Source organism: Ictalurus punctatus, chromosome 18 (assembly GCF_001660625.3).
Source record: "Ictalurus punctatus breed USDA103 chromosome 18, Coco_2.0, whole genome shotgun sequence".
Lineage (NCBI taxonomy): Eukaryota > Metazoa > Chordata > Actinopteri > Siluriformes > Ictaluridae > Ictalurus > Ictalurus punctatus.
This window is the reverse complement of record NC_030433.2, coordinates 3697844-3713052: the sequence shown is the minus strand read 5'-3', so window position 1 is coordinate 3713052 and position 15209 is coordinate 3697844. Positions and strand designations below refer to the sequence as shown.

The following is a 15209-nucleotide window of genomic DNA, read 5'->3' as shown; positions in this document are numbered from 1 at the left end:
TCTGGAAACTGGACACACCACTGAATAGGATGCAGGTGAAGCAAATCATCTATAAGGAGATGATATGGAGGAAAGGTAGCAAGGTTTAATGCTGTTCCAACCTATACGTACTGAATGTCCATGCCCCTGACGAACACGTTTGTAACCACACCCACAATCTGGTTGAACCAATCAGAGACGTTCTTCCATTAGCCTGCTCCAGGAATTTTTTTATGCTTATGCTTATGCTCGCGAGAAACACGCACACAAACACACACGCACACGCGCGTGCGCACACACACACACACACGTCTTCATCAACATCATCATCATCACCAAAGCTGACCCCCTCAGCGGAGAAAGTCATGACGTTGCTTCAGAGATCGCGCGCGCTTATAGGAAGCATCAATTAGGCGTCATAGTGTACTTAAGAAGCAGCGCGCGCTGCACTGCACACATCACGCGCGTCTTTGTGCAAGAAAAAGACACGCTGGACGTTTTTTTTTTTTCTCTCTGTCTCTCTCTGACCGAATGCGTTCAATAGGCAACAGGGAAATAGATAGATTTCCCTTTTTGGAAGAATTTTGTTTTCGCCTTTTGTTTATTTATTATTATTTTTTTTTTTTGCATTGTCAGATCTCTGATATGACGCGCGAGAGGTGACTACGTGTCGGTTCAGCGAGCTCTCCGCGCGGGTATAACGTGTGGCACGGATTGGATGCTGGGTATCATTTGACGCGCTCTTTACGCGGATTATATTTGCATGCTAAGTTTTTTTGTGTGTGCGTGCGTGCGTGCGTGTGTGTGTGTGTGTGTCAGTTTTCCATACCTAGGATGGAGTGAGAGGAGACAGCACGCGAGGTAGGAAGAGCAAATCAGATCAAGCTCGATCAACTGGGATCAAGCGCACGCGGCATTTCAATTTTATTTTTATTTTTTTGCATTCATTTTGAACCAAATTTAAAAAAAAAATAATAATAATTTTTTTTTTAAAGCCCAGTGATGGAGAGTGTGAGTCAGAGAGAGCGGGAGGACTGTAATGTCTTTGATGGTTGTTGATTCCGATGCCAGTTACCTGTTGGATATACCCGCATGTCTAGGATGGCTCGCTTCGGAGATGATGCGTCAGGGCGCTATGGAGCTGCGCCGGGCGCGGGGAGAGGAGGCGCGCGGCCGGGAGGCGCTCCGAGGCTCTACAAGCAGTCGATGGCTCAGAGAGCCCGGACCATGGCTTTGTATAACCCTAAGCAGACTAAGCAGAACTGTTTCACCGTCAACCGCTCGCTGTTCATCTTCAGCGAGGACAACGTGATCCGGAAATACGCCAAGAGGATCACCGAGTGGCCATATCCTCTCCCATCAAGCCTGGCTCTGGAAAGTTGATTAGATAACCGTCTAATTGCACTCTCAGAAATAATTGTACTTTTCCCTGTAGCTCTGCTGGTACCATGTTTTTTTTGTTTGTTTGTTTGTTTTTTACTGGTAGTAGGCTACTTAGGAAGGTGTACAGTATGTAGTGTACTTTGGATTAGCTTTTAGAATAAAGCTTTAAAGGTACATCAGTGGCCCTTATGTAATTATGTACATTATTTATTTTTTTTAAAGACATAATGATACACACTTAAGCTGTGCCCTTAATGGTACCACCCTAGCCACAAGGAAAATGACAGTTTGGTACCGTCTTTTCTATCGCGTATACAATTGCATATCCACAAAACTATTGGCAAGAGACTTAGAGACACTTACTTCATACACATGTTTAGGTTCACTTTTATACACCAGTGGTTATTTCATTCATTCTGCACTTTTCGTGCTTTAATTTTTGTCTTTTTGGTGTGCACCAAGTGTGAAATATGTGACAGGCATACACTATTTCTAGATCAACTTTATAGGTCTAAAAGAGTTTTAATTCTACAGAACAAAAAGGTACTAACCATTCTTACCATTCCTTGTCACTGGGACTGTTCCCTGAAGCATAGAATGGTGCATGTAACCTAGTGTATCTTTTAACACTACGTACCTTAAAATCGTTTTTAAATGGTACACCCTATCCATGTGGTATGTGAGTGTGCCCTGCGATGGATTGGCACCCTGTCCAGGGTGTACCCCGCCTTGTGCCCGATGCTCCCTGGGATAGGCTCCAGGTTTCCCCGTGACCCTGAAAAGGGATAAAGCGATATAGTAGATGGATGGATGGATGGATGGATGGATGGACTCTATCCATGTTTCCAAGTTAAAGATGCATATTCAATGTACAAAAAATGACCACAGCAGGAACAAGGAAACGTACAGGTTAATACCCTTTTCTGAGACTCTAGGCTTTCGTCTTTGTCCCCTCAGGGTGTGTTACAATTTGTACATGAGACCTACATGAAAATATAGCTTATATGATATTCTTGTCAGAGTAAAATTAAGCATAATAATAATACGGAGAAGAAAATGAAAGCATGAATGCAGACTCCGTGTATAGCTTATTAAAAAGCTTGTCTTTACCCCATGCACTGCATAATTTATGGTACTATTTAGTAAAGTAGTATGCAAGTGTGGGAGTAGCCATGGTTACGGCATGTCCACACAGTTGTAGGCAGCTGCAAAAAAAAACAAACAGCTGCACTCATGATTTATACCTGATTTACACCAGGAAGTGATTTTACCCGGATATTAGATGAGTCCAAGTAAAAGTAGCACAAAGCAACAATCCTTTCATCCTGATAGATTTAAGTTGCTTTACTCAGAAGGAGCTAAGTGAAATATTATTGGTGTGTATACCTAGCTTTTTAAAGTCCAGGAGATAATGGAGGCTGTTGGTGCTGGTTGTTGGGGCCGGATTTGCGCCACACTTATTGCTAAATTACTAAATTATTTGCTTCACTCACTCAAGCTCCATTGGGTTTGTTTCTCTGGAAAGGTGCTTTCCATGGTACTGAAATATGCAGCTTGCAAGACAAGAAGCCATGACGGGAAGTCAGTTAGGTGGACGGATAGATGGGTGTATCTGCACTTTAAAAGCACTCTTCTCCAGATCCTTTGGAAAATCTCTCTGCTTTTTTTTTTTTTTTCCCCCGGATGTGCCTCTTTTACCACAACAAATTCCTAATTTCTGTTACTGTTTGCATTTCACTGAACGCATGTTGGACGGCCTGGTGGTTGCCACCTCACAGCTCCTTGGTTCGATCCTGATCTCCTGTTACTGTCTGTATGGAGTTTTGCATGTTCTCCTCACATCCGTTTGGGCGTCCTCTGGGTTCTCTGGTTTCCTAGCGACTCCCAAAAACATGCATGTAGAAGGATTGGCTATGCTAAATTGCCCATAGGTCTGAATGAGTGATTGTGTGTCCCAATGGAAATCCCATCCAAGGTGTATTCCAACCTCATGGCCAACGTTCCCGGGTTAGACTTTGGATCCACACCCTGACTAGGATAATGCAGAAGACTTGACTGACCGACTGAATGAATGAACAATTGAATTCACATTTCTGAAACAATCTGGTTGCTACTTTTTTAACTAAAAAAAACAACAACATATGAAATAGTATCATATGAATCAGAACGCGATATTCAGCCTGCATGACTGGTGTGTGCCATAGTATTAGATTTGCTACAACCCTAAAAATGCCCAAGGGAACATCAATTTATGTATGAAGTTTCATTTCCTTATAATATAGACATTATACTGTCTGTGCCTTCTCAAAACCCATGATGCAGCTAGCACTGGACACACAATTGGTCACAGAAATAAATTGACAGCCTTTTCTGAAACTGTACAGGCAGTGAAGTGAGCAAGTTTATATAAGGAATAAAACTCGATGGGGTATGATGTTATAGGAAATAAACAAGGACAGGGTGAAATGATGCGGCATGACATGACGCGTCGTTGATCATTTTCCAATAACAGCAAGCATTGAAGTGTTTTATTCCTCTCATACCACATCAATGGAGCAAGCATGGAAAATGAATGGATTGAAATGAGTAGAATGGATCTTAGTCCTGGGAAGAACCAAAATATCCAACTGTCTACAACCCAACACAGCGTTTGTAAGGTAATGTGGTTTGACAGGTAATAAGGTTTGTGTGCATCTTAACTATCATCCTAAGCACTTAATTACAGAATGTGCACTCAATTATCCAAGTCCTGACTCCCAACAGTTGTGTCGACGTCTGTATGTATTTTCATCTAGGCAGGCTGAGATATACACAGTAGCCAATTTACAGGATTATGTATTATGTATGTATTAATATGTATTAATTTACTGTGACCAGGTATATCACCTTGAATGATCAGGAAACGCTGTCAAGTAACAGAACACTATCTTATATATAGAATTTCAAAGTGGATTATGTAATATGCACTGATTTGTTATCTCTTATTACTATACAGAAAGGCACCATGTACAACGTACACTTTTATTCCGTCCTTCGATTCAGGCACCTGCTCACCACCTGGCGATGGTTAAAATAATCAAATATTGACTGTGCACACACAGAGCAGCACATGGTGTCAATGCTCAAAACCGACTGTCATGATTGTCCAGGGTGCTTATATTATCACAGATTATTTTTCTTGGATATATATGTAATGTTTTATCTGTGCAATGGCTGTGCCGATGTTTTCCTTGACCTACACACTCCATTTGAATACATGATCCTTGCGACCATCATTGCCAACTGTATTGTACTGGCACTGGAGCAACATCTGCCAGCTTATGACAAGACGCCCATGTCAGTACGACTGGTAAGCATGTTTCTTTTACTGTTATATGTATCATCTTCCAGCTTTTGCTTTGCTTGTTTTATTTCCTACTGCGTAGATTAGATGGATTTGAACAGTGGCTCATAGAGCCCCAAGTCTATTCGCTACTCCATACATTTTAAATACTGTTAAAGTATGAATTATCTCCTTTGAGTGACCAGTGATTTTTAATAAGTTGCTATTTGACAGATTTTGGCCGATGGGCCATTGATTTTCTTGATGTGAGGGTGAAACGTGCTCATTGCTCCGTTTAGGGCTACAGAGTTATTATTGCACCTAGTGGTCAAAAGAAATGCACATAGAGGCCCATTAGGGCTGGAATCACACTGCCCCTGCTTGCACTTTGAACATTTTCATGGAGGAGGAGCAGCAGACAGGACAGTTAATGACATGGTTGCCAAATTGAGCTAATCTGAAAATTCTCCATGGCCGCCAATATCTTGTTTTATAACAAATAATCATAATTAAATCTAAAAAAAATCAGCAAATAAAGAAGGATAGACAGTGTGTCTATGGTGCGCAGAATCATTTCTATTGTGTTAGATATATTGCAAAGTTTGGGAAAGGGAAAGGGTGGTGTATAATAACTGTACATCAGAAATGCGTGCACACCAGGGTGGACTTGTTTCCCACAACAAAGGCTGAGAAAAAGAAGAAAAAATCTGTCTCCCTTTCCCAGTACTTGATTATTTTTTGGGTTATATTCAGGGCTTTTGTGCGGTTTTTGAAATGTAGTTTGGCTGGAAGTTTTGTTGAAGCCTGGAAACGCTGGCTAATGATATTAGCGCTTCTGTGTGCATTTTGATGGGAAACACACCTTTTGTATTTAATTACAGTTGAACAAAGGTGTATTATCTAAAATTGCTCAAAAACGAGCTGCTAGACTGTGTGTTTGGATGTCTGTGTGTTGTCAACTCTCGAGCTCTATTTTGGGGATACTCTAAAAATTCAATAGATAGCAGCCTATAGCATCAGTCAAGTGTGAGAGCATCTCGACTAAATTGAGGCTTTGTTGTTATTAATGTCTTCCTGTCCCACCGAGATCTATGGTCATGGAGTATTCGGTGGTATTTTCTTCCATTGCACTGCCAAATTCTTTGATAATTTCTTTAGAAAATGCCAAATCTGAGCTTTCACTTCTGTTTTTCTAAAGACAGACCGGACGAGAGCATAGATTTTGTTGCAATATTCACTCCACCCCTAATCCTGATCATTCAGATTGGCTCATAGGGAGCTCTCATTTTGGTGTAAGACTTGGCACTCTTCCCTGCAGTCCACACAGGAACGACATCTGTGCCTCATTAAGCCTGAGCCTGCTGGGGAATATTGACATACATGAGAATACATGCTCTCACTGTGACCGGGACCTAACCCATGCCGAGCAGCCTTTGAATCCTCTCCTCAGCCATCACGCTCTGTTTAAACCACCACGTGAACTTTTTCAGTCACATTAATAAACAGCAGGTGCTTAGAAGCTTGTTGTAGAGCAATCAAAGCAGACTGCTGGTTGTCTGCAGTATGGGAGAGGTTTGCTTTATACACATGGCAAAGCTAGTCACAAATGTGGATCCGTTTCAAGACTAGCTATATACTCTATGGCTTATTTCCTTCGTTCTGTCAGCTTTTAGTAAAATACAGATGGACGGCAAATATAAGTTGCCTTTGTAAAGATTTGGGAAAGAGTGCGCTTCTAAAACAGCTTGATTTTGTCCTGGCATAGATTGTACAAGTCTCTGGAACTGTACAGATTCAATGAACACCATTCTTCCGAAAGATATTGCCTCAACTGGTGTTTTTGATGATGGTAGTTATGACTGCTTAGATGATGACTGTGAAGTCCTTAGCATATTATTTACATAAGGATCATTCTCACTAAATATTCAGTGAGCCCTCATACCCCTGCGGATGTGGGCGGAGTCATCCTGGAAGACACCACTCCCATCAGAATAGAAATCGGTTCGTTATGGGTTAAAAGTGATCAGTCAGAAGAATTTTGTATTGATTTGGAGTGAGCCTTTCCTCTAAGGGGGCAAATGGATCCAAACCGTGGCAGTAAAATCTATGTGAGGAGAGAATTTCAGGTTTTTATGGCTTGCCCAGACTCAATTCGTCCCTGTGAAATAGTTTCAAAGAGAAACCTATTGAAAGCACGAGCCATTAACCATCCAAACAACCCCAGAGTAACCCAACAACATCCAACCAATAAGGAGAAGGAGGTGTGTATATAAGCTGGTTTTGCCTCGTTCGAGGTTTCATATTTACGTCTCGCTAAAGAACATTCATTTTAAGAAATTATCATCAGTTTAATAACCCTATCTCAGGGGAATTCTTTCAGACACACATCTCCAATTCAGTTTGCAAGCATACTTATCTTTCGAAAAAAGTTTAAACTTGTGCACACTGACACTTCATTTCTCATTTTTGCTCCCTAATCACAAAATGTTTCTCAACCCATTCTGGATTGCTCCTTTGCTCTTACTCCATTTCTCCTTCAATGCTTCATTAATTTCTCTCTTCCTCTGAACAAAAACAGTAATCCCTCCTTTCACTCCCTCTCTTTCGGCAGGACGACACAGAGCACTACTTTATCGGGATATTCTGTTTCGAGGCTGGCATTAAGATCATCGCCCTTGGCTTTGTCTTTCACAAAGGCTCCTACCTTCGCAACGGCTGGAACGTAATGGACTTCGTGGTTGTCCTCACCGGGTGAGTCTACAGCCTGAGGACAGAACTCTAGTGCGCTAGAGATGGATGGTTATCCATGTGCGCTGTGTGTTTATGAGTGTGCGCACCTACTCGTGTACTTAGAAAGACGAAATGCGAGCAACACTGTGAGCTGATTGGTTGCCATCTTCATTTCCGTAAACAGTGCCTTGTGGTATCCTTGTTTGTCATTCAGAAACCAGAAGTGAACGGTGCTGAGAGACAACAATCACAGTTTGCAGTTAGGGGAGTGACTGTATGCCAAAATGGTGGTAATATGGAAATGTTTCTGCTATACTGGAATGGATAATTACTATTATTCTAGACTCTATCTGACTCTAGACTCTAATTCCTTGATTTGGAGAATTTCCATTACATGTGGTCATGAAATTTGGGAAGTGTATATTAAAAGACATATTCTTGCGTAATCATGTCCTGATGATACTAAAATTCTATAAAGATGTGAAATGCTATAGACCTTGTAGTCTATTTTCGGTTTTACACGAGTTTATTGAGTTGGCTGGTTTAGTTTGTTGTTTGTGCGATTGATCTGGTGCATAATGTTATTGGAATATAATCAACAGTGGAATGGTGTGATTCGCACATGCGATATGACAGGGAGACCCCGAAGTTGTTACCATGGAACTTTGCCAACAATTCTATATATTTTTTTATTTATTATTTTACTTTAAAAAAAAAAAAAAAATTCCATTTATAGTTACATTTAATGCTAATCTGTGAAACAAGTCTAAACAAAACAAAGAATATCAACAATGACATGTTTTTATTTTTCTTATTGGTTTTATTCAGAGCCTGCATCATACAAGTAGCTATATTAGTTATGACCATAGAAATTACCGCATTCGTGTAGTCCTGTGATTTGCTTTGCACCACATTCTACCACAGTGCTGTTCAATTCTGGAATCTGATTGGTCAGAATCAAACTGTTCTAACTGTCAGACTTGTACATTTAATATACAGGATTTAATATACAAATTGGGCGGCTCGGGTGGTAGAGCGGGTTGTCCGCTAATCGTAGGGGCGGCGGTTCGATTCCTGGCGCACGTGACACCACATGCCGAAGTGCCCTTGGGTGAGACACTTAACCACAAGCTGCTCCTGATGGCAAGTTAGCGCCTTGCATGGCAGCTCTGCTGCTATTGGTGTGTGAATGTGTGTGTGAATGGGTGAATGAGATACAGTGTAAAGTGCTTTGTAGAACCGCTAAGGTTAAAATACAAGCGCTGTGTAAGTGCAGAACATTTACCATTATCACATATCCTCTCAGCCCTCTTCTAATACATTGTTGGTTGCTTTGGGAGCTTGTGTATACAGAATTTCACTGTTAACATTCTTCCATTCAGTCTCAAAAGAGTTACTTGGCTATAAACATACAAATTGAATTACAGTGAAGTAATTCAATTTGCACTGAAGTGTACTTTATCTTTGACTCTAGAATCATAAAGCCTAACTTGGCTGACCTTATCCCATACCCACTCTCTCTGATGGAGGATTTTAAGTAGCAGAAGTTGAGTGATTCATGGTTCAGTGTTTTAATTCCATCTACGACAGCAGGGCACTAGGAGTCCATCCAGAGGGCTGCTTAACTCATAAGCCTGAACCATGAACTCTCTGTCTCACTATGTGGTGCTGCCATTGTCTGTCAGGATCATTGGCTCAGAATAAAAGTGTGTTTATATGGCTAAAAAGGATGGGAGACTTTTGACTTTTTCTCTGATCTAGATATGATAGTTAACTCTTTTCATGGGATTGTTCATTGTTAATGCATACATAAAACATCATTAGGAGTGATCAGATGTCATAGCCTAATTTGCACGTTCATTGACTTTTCATGATCATTTGCATTCATGGCACCACCGATGAACCTTTTTACGTATTTCCTAAAGAATACAACTTCAGTCAAGAACGCAGACAAAAAGAAGAAGTGCAAGTGAGTAATCGAGAAACAGACATGAAATGATCAGTGAGTGGTCCTTGGTTAAAACGGTGGTCAGTGATTGGTTGTTGGGAAAAATGGTGATCATTAATTTGTCATTGAGAACAATGGTAATAATTGATTGTTCATTGAGAACAACGGTAATAATTGATTGGATGTTGGGAAGATGTTGATCAGTGATTGGTTGATGGGAACAATGGTGATCATTGATTGGCCATTGGGAAAAAAAAAGGTATTTAGGGATTGGTCATTGGGGAAAATGGTGTTGAGTGATTGGTCATTGGGAACGTAGGCTCACGCAAGACCAACTCCATCACACTGGTTGGTGAGTCGACTAAAGATGCTATCTCAACTTGTATAACCAGCAGCTGTGATGTCAGTTGGAGAAAGTCACTAAAGGGGGTCTAGCGACAAATCTATCAATAAAGTCACAAAATTGGAAATACTGTTAATTCCAAATGCCACCAAGGGGTATGCAGTTTTTCCTTAACCATTATGTGATCTTTAGAGCCATATCGAGTACAAGCTTCTGTCTGCTGAAAAAGTCACTAGATTAATTCTCTTTTAAAAAATAAAGTCCCTAAATCCAGTGACAACGTGGCTCCAAATCCAGTGGCAACACTGGATCTACACCTAGCAGAGTTTATTATGTAGGGTGCAATTGTTTAATCCGAACTGATGGTCATTTATGTGTGGTTTTCTTCGGTTGTTTCATTTAATTGTTGCTTTTATCACTTCCAGTAAGAGTCCAGCTGGAGCGGTTTGGGTTTTATATGACTTGGCATTGGTCATTAACTACAATCAAATCAATGACCCCTCAGTGATCACCTGCTTTCAGTATCCACTGCTCATCAGTATGTCTAATAAACAGTAATGAACCATCCTACATTCACAGATAGGCTCCCATGCTACGGTTGGAACGATGTTTACTTTTGGTTGCATGTCACATGTCATTACCTCACTGCTGTTCATGTGCGTTACGATGTGGCTTGTCACATCAGTAAAACAGAAATTAATCTCCAGCGTCACTCGAGCTGCCGTGGAACAGAAAGCTGGCCCGGTTCACTATACAATGATACTTGAGTTCTCATTACCATTCATACTCCTATTATGCATTCATTTCTCTGAGTAATTTTTGACATATTTGAACCTTTTGGGCTTGCTTTGTGCCACTTGATTTCCAGTATAGTTTATCTCCTTTGTCGTTTTATTTCATCAACACCTGCATTCAGTGTATTTATCTTTATGCTAGTACAATAAGACTCGACTTTGTATTTATGGAGCCAATAATGCCCATTCTGAGAAGTGAGTAAACAGATATATCATGCAGCAGATCTGGACAAAAGCAATAAAAAGGTAGAGAAACTGTATGAGTGAGGGAGCGAGCAGGAACGTAAGAACGCAGGAATGATGTATGAGGTGATTTAGAGATGGTGGGCTTGAATCATTGTGTGCAGGTGAAAGAATACACTCTAGGTTTGTCCAAGACCTCATAAACCTAAAATCTTTTTGTCCTGCAATAGATAACCTTACACAAAGTTTGTGTCACTTGCGTCATTTCCTGTAATCACATTAACTATGTATTTAACATTTGACTCTAAACCAGAGCTCTACAGACTGATGTCCTTTTACTTTTTTCACACAGAGACAGCATTTCCTTCTTCACTCCTTATTTTCCATCCTTGATTTTTTTTTTTTTTCAGGCTTTAACAAACACTTGAGTTTAAAAGTGATGGTCTATTTGGTGTTGAAAAAAATTGTCTCAGACACCTCTACTCAAGAATAATCTGGCAACCTGAACTACATGCAGGTAATCTGCATAATCTTAAATATGGGCAAGCAAGAGCAATCAACTTTAGCAGGTGCATAACCCGAGTCCGAATATGTGTAACTTTACCCATATAAATATTCACGTATTTTTTGGACCTGAATATAGCCCTCATTGAATAAAATCTACTTTCATACAAATAATTTCTTTTTATATCATTTTCCTTGTTAAATTCTGCATTTTTTTTTTGTAGATTCGTTCATCTGTAGGTTCTGTCAAATCTATGTAAATCAATTTATCCAAACCAAAAATGGTTTGCCTTCGACATCGCGCTGAAGAACCTTTGCCGGCGCTGTTATTTTTAATAAGTGTGTATTCTGAGGAAAACCCGAATGGCCCACTGATGCCAAAATGACCAGCACTAAAAATACACGGGGCAACATGAATGTTAGTCTTTAGTCATTTCCAGTAGATGTAAATAAGGACTTTTGCATGTCTGCCGTGTGTTATGCCTGAGCTGAATTTGAACATTTAAAGGGCGATGTCCTCTACGACTCCAGACAGAGCTCTGTTATTTCTATTGCTCACCGTTACCTTGACTACAGAAGTCTGGCCCCATGCTGTCCTCAGGCACCCCCTGATTCCTGGAGATGATGGAATTTCCTGTTCATCTCCTCTGTTGTCTCCGTCCACCATCGTTCTTAACAATCCGACGTCCGCTAACACCCTTAGCACTCCTAGGCCATGACCACTGTTTTACAGTGTAGGTGTTCCTTATTGACTCCCAGCTCCATATGCTGAAGGCTGATAACAGTTTCTGTTGCGCTGAGCCATTTCCCACTTTTCTTTTCTCGTTATCTCTCTTTGTGAACACAGGAGCGTAGAGCGTAGTACGCTACTATACTCATATTGCCCATAAATAGTGATTTAATCTCTAGCTGTGCTCCAGCAGGAGTGCTGGGAACATCAGGAGGTGGAATATAAGCTGAATATTAATGTGTTCGTTGAAGAAGGAGATTTCTGTAAGATGATGTGTGGTCTGACTGTTCAGAGAGGAAGAAAGAGAGATTGTAAGGGCTGTCTTTCATTGTGGTGTGTGAATGTATATTACATAACCGCGACGTATGACAGATAATATACGCATGTTAAGTGGTCTCACTATATGATAGACAGGAGAGACATTCACACTGAAATCGTGACGTGAGATGGCTGATGATATTAATATCGCAATAATTTGCATCACAATATAGTGGCGCTATGATTATAAGGCTCAAGCTGGGTGAAGAGCTGTTTGGAGACACCAATTTTTTCTTTGAATCTCATGGAGGATATGTAGAAGATCTGCAGCTAAAAGCTTCAGGTTTGTTCTTAACGCCAAGTATGTGAGTTTGGAGATACACCTCAGTCTAAACTGTCCTTCCTAACAAGCAGCTACAAGCAGTGGTGCTACATTTTTGCTAGCACTCCGTTACCTTCTTCTTGTGATGCATGTTATGCGTAGTGAAAACGGCCACCTTAATGAGAGACAAACTGCTCCATAAGCTAGTCTGCTTTTGGTCGTGTCAGCTCTTTGTCTCCAAGGACTGTGTCTTTATGTTTATAGCTGTGAATGAAAATGCATTTTTCAAATACAAAAAATATCCCCAAAATAAAACCGACTGCTGTTAAACCTGCCACATATTTCCCATGCCAGGGTATTCTACCATTTCCGTTGCTAATAGAAAAATACTTAAATCACTCTATAATAAATTGGCCAGAGATGGAGATTAAAGGACTCAATTCCAACCCAAAGCAAACACTTGATCCTGCGAATTTCTCTTGAAGATCCATATCTTTAATGACACGATTGATTAATGATTTTATTTTATACACAACATTTTACAATATAAACTTAAATTTAAATATATCTTGCTGGAAGTCATTTCTCATTTACATATTTTAACAACAAATACCAATTTGCAGAACATGACTTTATTCAATTCCTGGGCCAGATGCCATGTAGAAATTTCTACCAATGTTTCTGTCTTTTACAGAGTAAGCACGCTAATTTACAGAGTAAGCACGCTAACTATGGTTCCAAACAATGAGATCTTTCCCAAATCAAGAAACTGTTATTTATAGTTGATAATAATAATAATAATAATAATAATAATAATATTAGCCATGTAAAAATATCCTTTAACTGGCATTCACATAAACGAACATGGGCTGTATCTGAATATCCCTACTACCCTACTACACAGTACGTGAAAAGCAATACGCCACAGGAGAAGTATGTCCGGGTTCTCAGTATTCCTTAAACAGTAGGTGAGTAATACCCGGATGACCTTCTGCTTCCGCCTCGATTCTGCAGTATGGAACCACTGTGAATACTGCGCTATCCCATAATGCAACGGGATTTCTCGGAAGAGCTGTCAGAATCCGCACTGTGTAGTACGTCCGGATTATATTCATGCTAACCACTTATACTGATCAGTATGTACTGTATCAACGACCTAGCAGTAGGTACTGAATCGAATGCAGTAGGTACTGTCATAGTATACGATTCTGAATGCAGCCTTGGCCTGTCCTGTGACTAGGTTTGCCAGGTTTTGTGTAAAATATCTGCTTATTGTAGATATCGAGTTGTGGGTATTAAACGGAAACCTGGCAACCGTCACTAGGCGCATTCACAAGGGGTGTGTCTCAATCAGCTCCCTAGCTCCCTAGGTCATGAATCAGTATATCGTGTAGTACACAAGTTCAGGCACTGGTAAGGACCCTGTCTCACTATACATTGGGACACCGATGACTCAATTTCCGGTGACAACAGGCAGGACCGATATATTTCTGCTATTTATTAGCCTAATCACATGCGTCACTGTCATGGTACTTCAAGCAGGATCGTAGTGAATTTTTAAAAATCATTAAACACTTAAAAGTCGCTCGACTCATATAAACCATATATAGAACATCAAAAGAAGTTAAAAATCACTAATGTAAGTAATCATTTGAGAGTTACAAGCTACTTACTTTTGTATATGAAGTTGGCTGAAGTTCCTCCACCATTTTTTTTTTTTTTTTTTTTTTAGCTGAGCGGCTTCAGAAAATATGATGTCATTTCCAGTAAGAGAACATTGTGAGCATTGATGCTCTCTGTTTTTTTGCGGTGAATTGTAGGATTTTTTTTTTTTAATGGAGCAAACTGGAAGGATTTTGCGATTGAGACAGCCCTTAAAATGGTTGACTCCTTGATGAGTGCCCTGACTACTGAACTAGGGAGCTGATTGCGACTCACCCAAGCTGTCCTTTTCAAGCTTTGCAGGATGGTAAAAATATCTGTCTTGATGTACAGACGTAGTCTGAAACTGTCTGTATCTGTATCTGTATCCATTTAGGACACATCATCTGTTCAATTCAAATAATGTATTTGTAATTGGTTACATCCGTAGATTAAGACAACGATTTGTGGTATCAGCTGATCAATTATGATTGTAAATATACTGATAGGTGTGTTAGTAAGGTGTTCGGCCACCACAAGCCATTTAGTGAGCCCTTGTGCCTTACGTAGGGGGGCGGGGCAATCCTAGAAGAGACCACTCCCATCAGGGTAGAATTGTCTAATCATAGGATAAATGTGCTCATTCAGAATGTTCACCAACTTTGTACTGATTTGTAGTAACACTGATTCTAAGGAGACAAGTGGATTCAAACAATAGCAACAAAATAAATACCCCCTCAGCATAATAGAGACAGTGTTTTTCCTTTCATTTGTCACTTGGTTATATTTTAAACAAGGTTAATGAAGGAAACATGTATTGCAATGTGCTTTATTTCCAATCCACACACAGTGTTGCTGTTCTTCTACGCTCTCCACCCCTCTGTCTCTGCCTCTCCTATTCAATTCCTTTTGTGTTCTTCAATACAGTGTGATTGATGGTAACCATGCAGTAGCTGGAGAAAATATTAGGGCTGTCAAACGAACAAAACCATTGTGCGTAAGTGCATTATTTTGTATGGGTGGTCACAATTAACTGCTGATTTTTATTTGTCAGTTTGAGGCCTTGAAGAAA

The 15209-nt window shown here is 40.2% G+C and overlaps 2 protein-coding genes across 3 annotated transcripts in view; both read left to right on the top strand.

The window, feature by feature from the left end:
• The first annotated feature begins 153 nt into the window (after window positions 1–153).
• Window positions 154–1500, top strand: LOC128635332 (voltage-dependent P/Q-type calcium channel subunit alpha-1A-like). Its single transcript, XM_053687725.1, has one exon. It carries the CDS (start codon window positions 1072–1074, stop codon window positions 1360–1362), a length of 291 nt encoding a protein of 96 aa, XP_053543700.1. The 5' UTR covers window positions 154–1071; the 3' UTR covers window positions 1363–1500.
• Window positions 1501–4610: 3110 nt separating this feature from the next.
• The window catches only part of cacna1bb (calcium channel, voltage-dependent, N type, alpha 1B subunit, b), a 123817-nt gene continuing 113218 nt past the window's right edge, over window positions 4611–15209 (top strand). For both annotated transcript variants that reach the window (XM_053687723.1, XM_053687724.1), the window contains exons 1-2: window positions 4611–4711; window positions 7296–7435. In XM_053687723.1, the coding sequence (XP_053543698.1) occupies window positions 4619–4711; window positions 7296–7435 (233 nt within the window). In that variant the 5' untranslated portion in view covers window positions 4611–4618. The remainder of the gene's footprint in view (window positions 4712–7295; window positions 7436–15209) is intronic.